Source organism: Urocitellus parryii, chromosome 10, assembly GCF_045843805.1.
Source record: "Urocitellus parryii isolate mUroPar1 chromosome 10, mUroPar1.hap1, whole genome shotgun sequence".
Classification (NCBI taxonomy): domain Eukaryota; kingdom Metazoa; phylum Chordata; class Mammalia; order Rodentia; family Sciuridae; genus Urocitellus; species Urocitellus parryii.
The window spans coordinates 90,474,398-90,491,977 of record NC_135540.1 but is presented as its reverse complement, the minus strand read 5'-3'; the positions used below and the strand labels follow the sequence as shown (position 1 = coordinate 90,491,977).

Sequence of the window (17,580 nt, the reverse complement as noted above, 5' to 3'; positions counted from 1 at the left end):
GTTTTCCCAGCACCATTTGTTGAATAGGCTATCTGTTCTCCAATGTATGTTTTTGGTGCCTTTGTCTAGTATGAGATAACCGTATTTATGTGGGTTTGTCTCTGTTTTCTATTTTGTACCATTAGTCTACATATCTATTTCGGTGCAATATCATACTGTTTTTGTTACTATTACTCTGTAGTATAGTTTAAGATCTAATACTGTTTTACTCTTCTTGCTAAGGATTGCTTTGGCTATTCTGAGACTCTTAATTTTTTTTTTTTTTGTACCAGGGATTGAACTCAGGGGCACTCAACCATTGAGCCACATACCAGCTCTATTTTGTATTTTATTTAGAGACAGGGTCTCACTGAGTTGCTAAGCACCTTGATTTTGCGGAGTCTGGCTTTGAACTCGAGATTCTCCTGTCTCAGCCTCCTGAGCCACTGGGATTACAGGCGTGTGCCGCCATGCGCAGCTCTGGGTCTCTTAATTTTCCAAATAAATTTCATGATTGCTTGTTCGAGTTCTGAGAAGAATGTCATTGGGATTTTAATAGGAATTACATTAAATCAGTTTTGGTAGAATGGCCATTTTGACAATAGTAATTCTGTTTATCTAAGAGCATGGGAGATCTTTCCATCTCTAAGATCTTCCTGAATTCTTTCTTTAGTATTCGATAGCTTTCATTGTAGAGGTCTTTTACCTCTTTTGTTAGGCTGGTTCCCAAGTGTTTTTTTTTTTTTTTTTTTTTTTTAAGGCTAATTTCCTAATTTTTCTTGCAGTGGATTTATCATTTATGTATAGAAATGCATTTGATTTATGGGTATTGATTTTATATCCTGCTACTAGCAGAATTCATTTGTTAGTTCTAGACATTTTCTGGTGGAATTTTTTGGATTTTCTAAATATAGAATCATATCATCAGCAAATGGTGATGATTGAATTCTTTTCCTATTGTATCCCTTTAATTTCTTTCATCTGTCTGATTGCTCTGGCTAGAGTTTCCAGGACTATGTTGAAAAGAAGTGGTGAAAGAGGGCATCCCGGTCTTGTTCCAGTTTTTAGTGGCAATGCTTTCAGTTTTTCTCCATTTAGAATGATGTTGGCCTTGGGCTTAGCATAGATAGCTTTTATAATGTTGAGGTATGTTCCTACTTCCCTAGTTTTTCTAGTGTTTTGAACATGAAGGGGTACTGTATTTTGTCAAATGCTTTTACTGCATCTATTGAGATAATCATATTATTCTTTAAGTCTATTGATTGATGTATTACGTTTATTGATTTCTGTATGTTGAACCAACCTTGCATCCCTGGCATGAACCCCACTTGATCATGGTGCACTATCTTTTTAATATATTTTTGTATGCGATTTGCCAGAATTTAATTGAGAATATTGACATCTATGTTCATTAGGGATATTGGTCTGGAATTTTCTTTCTGTGATGTGTCTTTGTCTAGATTTGGTATCTGGGTGATACTAGCCTCACAGAATGAGTTTGGAAGGGTTCTCTCCTTTCCTGTTTCATGGACTAATTTGGTGTTAATTCTTCTTTGAAGGTCTTGTAGAACTTGCTGAGAACCCGTCTAGTCCTGAGCTTTTCTTAGTTGGTAGGCTTTTGATGGCTTCTTCTATTTCATTACTTGAAATTAATATGATACAGTTTTTCTACTGTAATGTAGAATTCTACTTTGTGTGAAGGAAACCTGTGTAAGAAAATTCATACATGTTTCAAAAAGTGTGTAAACAAAGAGTGAGTTTTATGTGCTCTGCTTAGTTTGAACTATGGTAAATACAGAATAGTCCACAGGCAATTGAAAAATGCACTTTATTTGGAGAAACACTGCTTAATACATGCTTATGCATAAATTAATAATATACACAGATATAAATATGAAAATATGTGCTTTATGTATGTGTTTTTATCTTTCCATTGCAGATATGAGTATCATTGGGCAGATGGAACAAATATAAAGAAACCTATCAAATGCTCTGCACCAAAGTATATTGATTACCTGATGACTTGGGTCCAGGACCAGTTGGATGATGAGACATTATTTCCATCAAAAATTGGTATAATTATTTTATGCAGTCGGGATCCATCATAATTTATCTAATCTTATGTTTCTGGTATTGTCCTGACTCTTCCTACACTATCCAGTTGGACAGTTCTAAAGGGCTGTGTTATTGAGTTCCCAAGAGGAGGCACAAAAGTTTGTTAACCCAGCCATAACATAAGGAAGATATCCTATGTAAATTGATTTTCTTCACCCTTTAACTTAGTGTCTTCAAATACATATTAGTTGAAAGAGGTTATGTATATCGGTTCATTTTATTTGCTAAATTTTAGTGGCACTCCAGATTAAAATATGATTGAACTTACTTATAATCAGTGAGGGCTTTGGGGAATTGTGGTATGTGTTATTTTCTTGAGAATTATGAAGATCAAATATCCTTTCAGTAGAAAATACTAGATAAAGGCTTAATCATATTCTAGGAACCACATTAGTTTTATGTCTACCAAAATAGTTCTAATCTTGTGCATTTAAGAACACCCTTTTCACACCATGGTTGTTATGAACATTGAGGTAATATAAGCCTTCCTATAATTTTCAATGATGAGAAGATGAGTAATTGAGGATAGTAACAAAATCTGATTTAAATTATAGGAAAAAAAGAAAATGGAGCTAATAATATCTATAGTAGTTATGTTTATTTGGGAGAAGAGTTTATGTTTCTGTCCAGTTTAACATTGTATTTGTGGCAAAGAGGGAGTTTCACTTTATGATGTACAAAATCTTAACAGATGTTGAAATCAAGCTGTGTGAGAAGAAAATAAGTTTTGAGGGGTTGGCTTATTATTAATTTGAGTGACTTTTGCTTTTTTATATTTGTCTTAAAGGGCAGACTTTTTAAATGGAAATAGTTCACATCTAGATAGCTCATATATATTTACCTTTTCAAATGTTTTAGAACTGTTTTTCTAAAAAAGTTAAGAGTTTGCTATTCTAATATTGTTAGAACAACTTTTAGACTACATGTAAGTAGTTACTGTTCCAGAGTGTTGTAAACATTTTTTGAATATGAGAATCATTTTGGAGCTTTTACAATGAAACGATTTTTTAAGGCTGCATTATTTTAATACATATTGTCACGATGATTTTGAATGATTGCCTCCATCTTATCTCTTACCTCCCATATTTTGAAAACTTTATTTAATTTTAGATATTTAGGAAAATTGCAAAAATCCTACCAAGAATGGAATAAAGAATTCCTTAGTCTAGATTTTTAGTTTTTAACATTTTACCACTTTTTATTTTTATTTTACCTCCCTACCCTACTCTGAATATATGTAAGGTCATGAAATATTTTTATTTTTGTGTGGTTTACATTTAGCATAATGTCCTCCAAGTCCATCCATGTTGTGGATGTAAGAGGCAGGATCTCCTCCTTTGTTTAGGCTGAATAATGTTCTTGGGTTATGTGTATCTCACAGTTGCTTTATCCATTCATCCATTGACAGACATTTAGGTTGTTTCCATATCTTGGCTTTTATGAATAATGATGCAGTGAACATAGGGGTGCAGATATCTTTATAATACAGTTATTTTATTTCCTTTGGGTGTGTACTCAAAAGTGAGATTACTGAGACATATGATAATTTTATTTTTAATTTCTTTAGGAATCTTCTGTTTTCCACAATGGCTGTACCAATTTACATTTCTACTAATAGTATAAAAGGAGTGGTTCCCTTTCCTTTCCAGGGATTTTGTATTTTTCTTGTTTTGTATCTGTTTAATGCTGTAAAGTACTTTTTAACTCACAAAACAAGAAGCCTAATTAAACAGAATTTAGTTAATTTTAGAACAAATTATGGACTTGGAGTAGTAATGAAGTAATTTCTATAGAAAAAAGTATAAAATGTAAGCACTTTAAATAGAACTGAATTTGGCAAATACATTACTTGTTTTCAGCACAAAATGTATTGAGGCTTGATGTTAAGAAAATAAAAAATCTGACTACCATCTTAGGAGTTTGCTTTGTTTTGATGAAGTGGTGGTATACTAGAGGCATAACAGGCTATAATGAAGATTAGTTCTTTTTCCATAGATGCTGTGGAATTAATTTTTATTTATGATATGATGAGAACTTCTGAAAAATATAATGGATATGTAAAGTATTAATTCATAAATGCTAATTCTTTTTACCCTTGTTTTGGTCATTTATGTTGCCATTTACTTTGTTCTCTTACCTTTACTAGGTGTTCCATTCCCAAAGAATTTTATGTCTGTGGCAAAGACTATACTTAAACGTCTTTTTAGGGTTTATGCTCATATTTATCACCAACATTTTGATCCTGTGATCCAGCTGCAGGAGGAAGCACATCTTAATACATCTTTCAAGCACTTTATTTTTTTTGTCCAGGTGAGTTGGATTAGGAGGCCTTTACTGCTTAGTGAATCACTTATTTTCAGAGTTCTGTGATAAATACTGCATACACACTGTCAGAATAGAATTTTCTCTATCTCACTAATCTGCATCTTTATATTTTTCATGACAATAAGGCTGGCCTTTTGTTTCTGAATTTCATTAGTATCCAAGTTCATGGCAAGTAATTCCAAAATGAATATTACATTGGATATTACATTCAATTGCCATGCCATATGGAGGAGCTGAATAAGAAACTTGACTAGTTGGGCAGAATTTATAGATGAATTTGGTCTTTTGAGCATATTGGCACTCCTTTGATTCCCTTAATCCTCCACTTTTGTTTGCCCTGGATCTTTATTAGTAGACTCTGTCTTGGAAATATATTGAATATAATATTCTTCCTTACTCCCCTTCTTTTATGGCCATATTCTAATAATTTTTGAGTTAAGGACTGCCATGTATGGGGAACAATATGCCACAGAGAGTGTCTTTGATCTGACCTGCTAGTTGAACCCCCTTTTTGTTTAGTCCTCAAAGAACTAGACTTAGAATTATAAGTCTAAAAGCATTGAAAAAAATTTTTGTTTTTGGTTTGGGTGCTATATCCAAAGCCCTTTCTATTTTTTAGTTTGAGACAGTGTCTTGCTAAGTTGCTGAGAGTCTTGCAGAGTTCCTGAGTCTGTCCTAAAACTTGTGATCCTTCTCCTCCCAAGTTGCTAGGATTATAGGTGTATGTCACTGTGCTCCACTAAGAATATCCTTACCTAATTCTCTAATTAGATCAATAACAAGCAAAAGTGAAAAAGAGTTGGAAATGGAAGAGCTAACCAGCTTTATTATTTATTTTTACAGAGGTTGAGAGAAGGAGGGTGGTGGTCAAAAGAAACCCAAGTTTTGTGGAAGTTTTTGATTCTGTTTTTTGAACAGTGATGGTGATTGAACGAACCCAGGGCCTTGTGCTTTCTCTGCAAGTGCTGTACCACTGAGCCACACCCCACACCCCAGCCCCCAACATTTGAATTTACGATGTTTTTATATATCTGTGGCATGTTTATAAATGCCCTTTCTACGTCCCATTTCTCTTAAAGAAAAATGTGCCCATTTCCCTCTGTATATGCTCCTCACACTGAAGACTCCATTTTATATTTCAATTTCACCTGTAAAAACACATTAAAAGGTTGTAGTTTCCCAAAACTCTTGTCATGGTATACCATCTGTGGACCCAAAGAAAATGTAATTCTAAATCTATATTTTTGATTTACACAGAATATGATTGCTAAAGTTGTGGTTTAGGAGAATGTTTCTCTCTCCAGAAGGTTTAGTTTTACTTTACTCTGTAATCTTAAAGTATAGTTTCTGTTAGAGTCTGTAAACAAGTCAAGATGGCACCTGGCATTTTGCCAGAGGGAGTGGTTTGTAAAGTAACACCATTGAACCATTGAGTGTGGAGATTCCTTATTGGTTGACTGCTGTATCTAGTTTATGTTAATTAAGATAAGCTGTGTGGTATGTATATATACCCCTCCTGTCCTACAATAAACAGCTCCCACTCCTGCTGTATCAATCTACACAAGTTGCTCATCCCCCCCCCCCCACCATTATTTTGCTGCAGCCGGACTGTGGCAAGTTTCTTAAATTCTAGCAAATAGTAGGGGTTCAATATATTACATTTCTGCATCTGATCTTGCTTAACATCTTAGGACACTCTGAGTTTCTTATTAGTTACACAGTACAAGGGGAATGTCTGTCTTTGGGCCCCACAATTTAGAGAATCTTGTTTTGAGCTTTCCCCAGCTGTGGCTTTCCCCACAAAATGAGAAATCCACAAGGCCAAGAACATACCTACCTATATCCCTCTGGTATGTTCTTGGGTACCCTAGACTGTAGAATTCCCTGCCCATATGGTCCCAAATGCATTGCCAGATGACAGCTGTTTGTAAGGGTATATGAACATTAGACATATGTGCCAGCCAAGGTGTCCACTTTCATGAGTGAGGCACCTTGTAGTGCAGGTTGGAGCTGGGTATAGGAAGAGCATAGAGGTTTGTCGAGGACCAGGGACCTGGGGATGACTCTGCTCATGATTTCTAGTGTAAAATCCTAAGAAGTCTGAATTTGCTATCCTGGTTACTGTGGAGGTACATTTGTCAAGATAGCAGGATAGAACATTTTAATTTAAGAATTTAAATTGTGTATGTGTATGCATTTGTGTTCCTAAACCTCAAAAATCTCACGGATGATTCTGATATTGAATGCCCCAAATGCTTCTCCAAAGTTCTAACTGTAGTGTTTTGCATTTGATGGATGCTAATGAATTGGGAATTGAGAATGCCTTGCCCTGGAAAAAGATTTAGAGTATAGACAGCTTTTATTTATTACCCTGTTTGTAGAACTGTTCAGGGGAAATCTATATAGGAGTGACTTTCAGAATGACAAGGGTGGAACTATACTATGCACATGCTTGAGCATGTGCTACACCACTGAGCAACATCCCCAGCCTAGAGGAGAAAAGCACAAATTAGGAGCTAGGAGTATAACTCAGTGGTAGATTTAGGAAGCCCTGAATTCAATCCCCAGCACTTTTAAGGGGGGAAAAAAAATCCCACAGCAGTAGCACTGATTAAATCCAGGTGTTCTCATTTGTCTTTTGCAGGATTTTAATCTATCATTGTGTACACCACCTTATGTTGTTCACATACCATTTAATTTTAATTTGTTTTTTGGTGGTGCTGGTGATTGAACCCAGGGCATTGTGCATGGGAGGCAAGCAACTGAGCTATATCCCCAGCCCCTCACATACATTTTTTGATAGCCTACAGATTCAAGTTTTCCTAATATGCTAAATATTTTTGACTATATATTTTAAATGGTGCCCAGGTTATTCCTTTCGATAGGAAGGAATGTCACTTTATGCCAGATATTACATAAAATGGTTAACATCCTTTATTACATTTATTTAGTTCCCCACAATAATATCATGAGATAGGGTAATTTATCCTAATATTATTGATGTAAAAACATAACATCAATACTAATAGTATTGATAAAAATATTATTAATGTAAAAACAACATCAGGGGCTAGAGTTGTAGCTCAGCGGTGGAGCACTTGCCTCGTATGTGTGAGGCACTGCGTTCAATTCCAAGCACCACATATAAATAAACAAATAAAATAAAGGTCCATCAACAACTAAAAAAATATTTAAAAAACAAAACAAAACATAACATCAGGCCTCTTCAACAGATGAATGGATAAAGAAACTGTGGGATATATACACAATGGAATATTACTCAAAGAAGAATGAAAGTGTAGCATTTGCTGGTAAATGGATGGAATTGGAACACATTATGCTAGGTGAAATAAGCCAGTCGCAAAGAACCAAAGGCTGAATGTTTTCTCTGATATGCGGATGCTAATTCACAATAAGGTGGGGGGAGAATAGAAATATTTTGGACTAGACAGAGGGGGAGTGAAGGGAGTAGAGGGGATATGGGAGTCAGAGTGATAGAATGAATTGTACATTATTGCCCTATGTTCATATATGATTACATGATATGTATAACTCTACATCATGTACAACCAGACAAATGAGAAGGCAGTACATTTATGTATGATGTATCAAAATGCATTCTACTGTCATGTATAATTAGAATAAAGAAAAATAAAATATTAAAAAAACCATAACATCAGGTCTAAGACACAGATAATGAATAGGGAAAAAAAATCAAATCTATATTTCATGATAATCTGCTTTGGAATGGGATTCAAATAATATGTTTTTGCTGTTCTTTCTTTCTTCATAGGAGTTCAACCTTATTGATAGAAGAGAACTTGCTCCACTCCAAGAACTGATTGAAAAACTCACTTCAAAGGACAGATAAAAAGGATGCAGAGCTGTGGAAATTGTTCTTCAATTGAAGCTGTGTGGAGTGTATTTGGGTTTTGCTATATTTTGTTTTTTTCTGGATTGTTTTTATCTTAGGTTTGGGGGGCTTGTCTGGGTTCCCTTTTCTTTATTATGAATATATGAAACCATATTCTACTGCTAGAGGAAACCAAGAACCATTCTCTACATTTGAAAAGGGGTGAATTTTGTCTTAGCAGCATACAGTATTATTTTTAACCTTGTTTTGGTTACTTGAAGAGTTTTTAATAATATTGTGTGCTAGAAAAAAATGCTTTTTGACTGAACTGCTAATGGTTGGGTTCTGTGTTGTGTAAATTGTGGCCATTTTGAAGTCCCCAAAAGACATGTTTTTAAAGTGCCTTGGCAGGCCCACTTCTGAGGTGCAAAGCACAGACATAGGACTGAGCAGGGCTCAAAATAATATTAGGATTATTACCCAGGGCACTTACTGGTGCAAGTTGTAAAATAATCTATGATAAAAGCCATAGTTGACCTAAGTTGGTGATCTCCAGCTTTTACTACATTGAAGAAACATAATTTGTAAAGGTGTGCATGTAGAACATAAAAATTAGTATTTCTTAATTATTTTTGATATTGATGGTAATATATTTCTGTTCAACAAATGCTTAAAGTTCTATGAGCAGATATTTTCCATCTCTTGATATCTGTGATATTGAAACTTGAGGATTTTGAAATGTAATACCTATTGCATTTTGACTTCTTTCTACATGTTATAACTGCACTGTAGGTGTAAAACTTCAGGTTATATTAGGATTGCCATCTTCAGAGGTGATGTTAAACTGTGAGGTTTCTTACCAATTGCCAAATGAGCCATAAGTCTACAGAATCCCCTTCTGTTTCAAAGAGGAGGGGATTGAAGAGTGTGTTTGGTTGGGAAGGGGGTTAATTTCTGTGAGGAGTTAGGGATAGAATTAAGTGGGGAGTCAAGTTCTAGAAAGTCCCGTTTTAAAAATCTTTGAATAGAACGGTGTGAAGATTTTAATCAATTATTTTTAAACAGAGTCTTGGAGATTTTTTTTTTTTTTTTTAGGAATCAGCTTCCATGAGAAGTTAAAAATAAATTATTAATTTTAGGTACAGACATTAAACATTGAATTTAAGGACTTTAGGGAAATTAATCACTTTGTAGCATTTCCATTCAGTGAATGGAGCTAGTATTTGCCTATCATTTTAAAATGATATAGTACTTTTGCTTATTATAGGCCCAGATTGAAGCATTCTGACTTCTGGTTTTTCCACTGTGAAAAAAATCATTTCTTTACAGTGATATCAAACAACAAAAATGCTCATCATTCAATAGTTATTTTTAAATTTTATTTGCCATGACTTTCTAGTGAATTATTACCACCAGTAAGTTTAAAAACATAGTTTTTAGAATAAATATTAATTTGCTTCACTTCAGATTTGTTCTTGAGATTAAGAAATACCTTTTCATACTTTGTTTTAATTTGACATATTTTGGTAAATCTGCTTCCTTCAATTAGAACTATATACCCTTCTCTTGGTAGAAACATACCTTTTTCCTAAAATAGAAAATAGAAATGCTGCTCTGGAATTGTGTAGATTACAAAGGCTTTGTGGACAAAAATCTAAAATGAAATAAATTTATTTGTTTTATTAACAAGAAGAACAGTGATACAATTTAATGCCCTTACAATTATGATCACAAGGGAACTGCCTTTTTCTCCATTTCATTTCTAGCAGTTATTCACCAAGTACCAACAGTAGAAGTAATGGAAGATCTTGGCAGGGGTAAATATATTGGACATTTATTGGTGATACTTATTAATAAACTGCACTGAGAGCTAGCTGACTTCCTTAAAACAAATATTTCAGTGTACAAATAGACAATATCAATCATTATGGGTTGATTCAGAAATAAAATTGGGTGTCATGAGTTTTGAGTCCCATCTATGTGGGAAATGAAAGACACAATTACTCAAAACTTTTCCATATTGCATTTGACTTTTTATCATCCTATAACAAATGGGTTTGCAATAGTCATGTGTGGAGAGAATAATAGAAAGTTGTTCTAGATCTTTTAAACCTTACATAGTTGTACACTGTAAAAATGGAAAAATATTACTCTAATATTTGATAGTAGTATTTACCTTTCCACAGTATGTAGATAGAAGTTTGTTTTCACTGTGCCAGAATCTCAGGTACCTGTGTCTGAGTGTTCACTTAACAAGTTATTGGGAAACAAGGAGATATGTATGTGTGAATATATGATAATGAAGTATAAAGTTCTCCCAGAGAGAAGCCTGGCATTGTACATGGTGTTAGATGGTTACAAGTAAGGAAACACCAAAGCCAGTGAGAAAGAACTGATTCTATTAAAAAGTTACTTTGACTTGTTGATTCCTATGAGAGTTAGACACCCTTTATAAAATAAGGATCAAAGCTTGATTTTTGAAGCAGACTTGCTTACAAAAGTCTATTATATTCTTTTCAGATTTCTTTATTTAAAAATAGCCAAGACAATTATTTCCCCTTGCTGTTTATACATAGCTACAAAGAAGTTGTTTTTCTCATCCTTTGATAAAAGCATCCTGTAAAATGTAAAGTAGTAAGTTAATAGTATTGTTGTCACTCGTGATGTTTTGGTTAAAATGTTGATATGAAGCACATTTTGGGAATTATTTTAAATGATGGAGTAATGGTGGTGGACAGATGATAACAAAAAGAGTAAACAGTTTTTAGTTAGCAGTAGATGGTGCTACTGGCTTTCATTATTCCATTTTCCATAAAAACCATGGTATTGAACTATACTAAAATAGTAAGCATGTATTAGTTAGCTGGTGACTTTGGATGTCAGTATACCTTAAAATGAAAGATTTAGATTTCTGTCTCTTTCTACCTTTCCTGTGTTAGTTATTTGTAAATTCTAAATGGTCAGCATAAAATGTATTAAATAATTGAAGATATGTATAATATATTTCAGACTGAATTATTTCCTCCACTATCAGGATGGATAAAGCACTGTAATCTCTTTATCAGGAAATAGAGATGATGTGTTATTTTACATATGTAATCTCCAGACTCCATTTTATGTATTGGTATTTTCCTTGCTTGTAGGAAAATAGAAAAATGACAGATTTCTTTTACAGCTTTGTCTACACCCTCTCTGAGAGAGGTTTTGATAACCACTGAAATAGTAGAATATGTGCCATACAATATTATGGTGTAGAACTTTCTTTTAAAATGATTGTCATACCTTAACATCCAGTGAGAGTTGATCTTCAGAATAGTTCCCTTGGGAGCACTACTTATTCCAGCTATGCTACGAAAGTGTAATGTTTTTGGAATTTCTTTAGAGATGCCAGGAGAACTGGCTTGTAACTATGCAAGAAAATCAATTTCATCATCTTTTTTGGCAGCTTAATATTTATCTGTCCTAATCACCAAACCAAGTCTAACAACTTGGCTGTTCTATGAGAACTAAGCCAACAGGGAAATTCAAAAGAATGTGTCATAGGATCTGAATCTGCAGAAGAGAATGTTTTAACCATTAACTGCATCATTGAATAAAGGAATTATTTTCCTGATGTTACTATTTTGAAGTGGACAGTATCATTTGGATGTATAGATTTAATTTTCTAAATTTAGTTGAATTACTTTATATTTAAATATAATACTATTTTTAAAAAATCCCAGAGCTTCCTTTAGAACTTACTTTTTATTTTTTATTTCTTTTCCTGAAAACTTTTGAATTCCATCTTGACTATTATAGGATAGTTTTGATCAAATGGATAGTATGGAAAAATGAATCCAGTGTTTAAAATAGCAGTAGTTTAAGGAAACAGACTCTTTACCTCCATTCTTTTTTTTTTTTTTAAAAAAAAACATGTTTTCATTTAAGTTAACAGTCTGACTTTAAAGACTAGGGGTTGTGTGCAAAGAAATTGGAACGTTTTATGTATTAATTATGCTAGATTTTAAGTCTGTCAGAAATAATATATTTAGAATTTTATAACTATTTCACATATAATTTTTAACCTTAAAGTTTGACTTGTTTTGAAAAGATGGGGGCCAAAAATATATTTGTAATTTTGAAATGTGACTGCATACAATCATATTTTGAAACTTACTTAGAATATTAAAGAATATGCCAATTCTTAGAAACACAGATCTACACTTTAAGGACCATTTCTAAAATAATTAAAATGACAAAGAGTTTTATCATTATGTTAAGATTTACCATAGGAATCACTGTTGTTCAGCTATCAGCTTAATTGTGTATGAGATGATACATGGCTAGAGGTAAAGCTATGTCAAGATTTAATGAACAAGTATAATTAGAACATGTAACAAAATTCTGACTGCAGATTATTTGAATTTTAAAACTTTCCTAATAAGTTAATAAAAGCAAATTTATTTTGAAAACATAACAGTGCATTCCATGTCTGCCACTCATGGCTGAACTTTATTTAGACAAAAGAGAAAAAATAGATTAAAATAGGGGTACTCAATTTTATAAGCATAATGCGAGTCTATTTGCAAATAGTGTTATATAATAGAAAACTCTGGACTATAATTCTCAAAGACAGATAGTGAAATCACTGGCCTTTTCTAGCTGTATGTTTTCCTATTCTCCATCTTCTGTTTGAGATATACATACACACATAACAAGAAAACAAAGCAGTTAGGTTGACTTTGTAGGTCTTCATTGTTAGTGATTCTTTAGTGCTCACTGTCAGAATATAGGTTTCTATTTGTTTTGGTTGACAGCTTTCTTTAAATTATGTCACTGAAAAGGATATTAGTTGTATAAAATCAAACAATATTTAATTTTATTATTATTAAATTTTACAGGTGGTGTTTCTTATAGGTTTTTGCTTTTATTTTTTTCTGAAATACTTAATCGTGCAGATTGTAAAACAGGTTTGTGTATTTTCATTTAGGAACACTTTTCTCCTTAAATTGTTCTGCAGAAATGACTATTTTTAGGGAAAATAGTTTTTTATAGCCACTAAATTGTATTTGTTATTTTTGTACATGCATAACCAGGGTGATGAGGAAGTAATATTTTATGGAATACTTTTGTTCTATTTGAATTTTTCCTATACATTTATTACTTAAAATTATCACTAAGAACAGTGTCATGAAATCTAGGTTGAGAGTGAATACAGTAAATATGAGAACATGTAGTTCTAATAGATACCATTTCTGAAGACAAAGGGAGAAAAATATTGCCACTGCAAAGTAATGGAAGTATAAGGGCAGTGTTCACATTGTGCAAGTATTTAAGAGAATGTATAAAGACAAAAATCTTACTTTCATGGATATAAATAGTTTCTTAAAGTAGCTGGAAGGGGAAAAATAATCTAAAAGACGAAATGCAGCATGGACGCCATATTGTAAACTGTGCCAAGATTATACAAATTGTAGTTGTTATTGATCAGAGTTTAATTATTTCATCATTTTTACTTTAATAGGGGATAATGAATGTCAGAAAATCTGTAATGTTTTATTTGAAAGATGTAAATAATGTATACAGACTTATATGTGATGGGATGGGGGAAGTATTTAAATTCTAGGTTTTTTTAAAAGGAAGAAACTGACTGTTTATAAGAAAATTAATAAATAGTTACTATGTTTGGCCATGACCTGACTTTGCTTTGGTGTTTATTTTTACTATAGGTATTCCTACACTGAACACATTCCAAGGGAAATTGAATATACATGGAGGATGTTTAACATTTCAAATTTATTAGGTATTATTTTCTGTAATGTTCACAACCCTAGAAGTTAGTAAATCTCAAATGTTTTATATCCTAGAAAACTAGAGCACAGAAATTGTAAAATTTATTGATGCTATTTTACTATTGGTCTAGGGTTCAAAAACCCTTATATGCCTGAATTTGAAACTAATGTTTGTTTTTTTTTCTTTAATTGATAACAATTACAGTGAGAACAATTTGCAAAATAGTGACTTGTGGACTTTTCCATTAATCTAAGATATTATCTAATATTTTGTCTTCATTTTAGATAATTAAGGAATATCAGAGAATCATTTACTCTGATACTCATATTTCAAAAGGAAATGTGTATTTTAGAGTAATATGCATATTATTATAGAGAGGTATTTATGTTAGAGGCATTTGTGCTTGGATCTTCAAGTTGAGGTAGCAGCCACAATTTTTTAAAATCACTAGTAGTATTTGTGGAGAAGACAAGGAGTCAAAATGCTAGTCATTGCTGATGGGGACTGTGCATGCTTTAAAAATACCTTATTAGGGCTGAGGTTGTGGCTCAGTGGTAGAGCACTTGCCTAGCACCGGCGAGGCCCTGGGTTTGATCCTCAGCACCACATAAAAATAAATAAATAAAATAAAGGTATTGTGTCCAGTTATAACTAAAAAAATTTTTTTTAAACCCACCTTATTATTCTGCAATGCAGTATTTATAAAGCATCTACTGTGTATAAAGAAATAAACATATATACAGTAAAAATTAACTACATTTTGATAATTATGTTAATTGACCTCCACTGTACTAAATGCATGTTATTAATTCCCCATATAACATTGTCAGGAATAATGCTTTTGGCAATGTAAATTTCTACATAATTATTCCTTTAAGGCTTAAGTACCTGTGTTTAATAGAAATTTACCAAAAGATTGTACATGCTTTTGTTTTTAAACAGTATCAGTTCAGGGTCACATTTTCCTGATGACCTCATTCATCTTTATAAGCATGCATCAAATAGCTTCTTTTCCATAAAACTATATATATCTGGTGGCTCCTATATTCTTAAATGCTACTATACTTTCACATGTCAGATTATTTAGAAAACCCTGACTTCCCTGCTCCTTGTTTAAAGATGGCTTCTGTATCTCTCTGTTTCTAGGCAATTGAGAAGATTACAAGTGAAATTTATAATGAAGCTTAGTTGATAAATATTCTTTTATAGAAGTAGTTGGGCTGGTATGGGCAGTTCCATGGGTTTTATGGCTACTACTTAAGATCAGTATTCAGGACCTTTTATTTTTTCTGCCTTTGCTCTCATTTTCTAAGTCCTCAGTTAAATCCTGCTTCCTGTCTTTCCCTCCCTTCCTCCCTCCCTTCTTCCTTCCTGTCAAGGTCTTACTGTTAACCATACCAGCCATGAATGTCTGAGCTTAAGTGATCCTCCTGCTTATATATCATGAGTAGCTGGGACTACAGGCACACAGGTCTTCTCTCTTTTAGTTACACTAAAATTCCCATAGGAGAAACAAATTCCCAAATTGAAGGAGTAGTAAAATTTCTGGTAAGTTCAGGGATACATTCCTAAGTGGCTTCATGCTCCGTGTCCTATTTCAACTCTTTGAAGTTCCAAAACTCTGAAAATGGAAAAGTATTTTCTTGAATTAGGAAAACAAAAACCATTTACTCAAAGAGTGCATCTATCACAAAGTTAAGTCTTCATCCTTCTTAAAAATATATATCACTGTGAAAACTATATATCACTGCAAATAATTATTAGTGCTTTTGACTTAACACCCCTATAGTGGGGTGGGAGTAGTTATTTATATACAAAGTATGCACTATTTCTTTTGTAAAATTTTGAACTTGGAAATTTTGAATTCTAAAACATCTGGCTGCAATGGTTTCACATAAGGTATTATGAACCAATATCAAGAAGGTGTCTTGAAAAGTGCTTTTCTCAGGTCTCTTCTTGGCTATTCAAGAAAATGGGAAATTATGCTGAACTAATTGCTAAGAGAGATTCCCTATTTCCTCCATTTACTTCGTTTATATTTTTGAAGTATACTTTTAAACTTACAGGAACTCAAATTCTCACTGCCGGAAATGTGAAAACAGTTTTTAATTTTTTTCCAGTGCTTAAACTCAAATACTGCACCATACTGCGTTTGTGTGGAAACCATACTTGGAGACTTCTACTCCTCATCTCTCCATCTGATCCACACGGAACTTAAGTTTTCTCCTATTGAAGATTTTGGAGGCTCACCTTGCTTTATTTTCTCAGTAGCTGTGAATACTCATCATTTCATATGTTCCCCCTAAGTTTGGGTGTAGCTTCCCCATTACCTTTTCCCCAACTTCATTGCCATACTTTGATGACAGCTACTTTTCAGCTTCAAGGCTCTAGTAGCTAACCACTGTGAAAAGATAAATGAAAATAAAATAAAGGCATAGCAAGATTATACAGGGAAGTGAGGCTGGAGTTGTGGCTCAGAGGTAGAGTGCTAGCCCAGCATGCGTGAGGCACTGGGTTCAATCCTTGGCACCACATAAAAATAAAATAAAAATATTAAAAGGAAACAGCTTTAAAAAAATTACATAAGGGAGTTACAAAGGAGAATTTTTGCTGTTTTCCAGAGTTCCTCCATGGACTTGTTTTAATTTCTGCTCTTTAGTTTTGAGAATGGAGTTACCATCCACTCTCCCCTTCTTCTAACTCTGCTTTCAGATGCATTTCAGGTCTGACCATAGCTGCAAGGTAAAAACTAACCTTTTGATTACTTGTAGACAATTTGAATTTGATTACTTCCAGGAAGCATAATAACCTGGTATAACCCATCCTAAAAATGAACAACTGTAGTTGTCCTCAGCTAGATTAGCTTCCGCAGAGCACATGGCACACAAATAGACATCCTAAAATCAACATACGTGTTTTAACTGTGCCAGGTGATGGAGTCAAAAGTTAATTATGCCATTGTCATGCTTAAGAGAAACCTACCTAGTCTTGCGGTTCCCTACACAGCACTGAAGGGCATCCAATTCAGATGGAGAAGGGTATGGAATCTCAGGAAAGGCTTTCTGAGAATAGTGTCTGACCACCCATTCTAATCCCAGTTCCATAAGCCCATTTCAGGACACGAAACAGCTTCTGGGTGCCTGCTTCCTCAATGGCAAATGGGGATAATAACAGGATCTAGCACTGGATCACTAGTTAACTCGAAAAGAGCTTAGACTTAACCAATGTGTTTCTATAATAACCTATGTATATATGCCTATAGGTATATATTGTATATAAGTATACAATAAACATTCAAGTTGTAGGGAAAAAAAGAAAAGCGCTTATAAAAAACTGCCTTGTAAGGGCAATGCATTTCCTAAAAGCCTTTGCTGATGGGTCTTACAGGATAACAGAGGGTAAACATTTGACTTTACACCACAGATTTTTCTCCCCTAACAAGTACAAAATTTCAAGTCTAGTTTTGTCCTGACGCTTCGGTTTATTCCCAGAAGCCACTCGGAGAAGCAAGTGAATTCTCCAGCTACCAACCCCCT

At 33.5% G+C, this 17,580-nt stretch overlaps 1 protein-coding gene across 1 annotated transcript in view; it reads left to right on the top strand.

Moving 5' to 3' along the window:
- Mob1b (MOB kinase activator 1B) overlaps positions 1-13,944 on the top strand; it is a 74,643-nt gene extending 60,699 nt beyond the window's left edge. The window contains exons 4-6 of the mRNA XM_026402580.2: positions 1,919-2,052; positions 4,241-4,404; positions 8,213-13,944. Coding sequence (XP_026258365.1) covers positions 1,919-2,052; positions 4,241-4,404; positions 8,213-8,290 — 376 coding nt within the window. The 3' untranslated portion in view covers positions 8,291-13,944. The remainder of the gene's footprint in view (positions 1-1,918; positions 2,053-4,240; positions 4,405-8,212) is intronic.
- Positions 13,945-17,580: the final 3,636 nt, after the last annotated feature.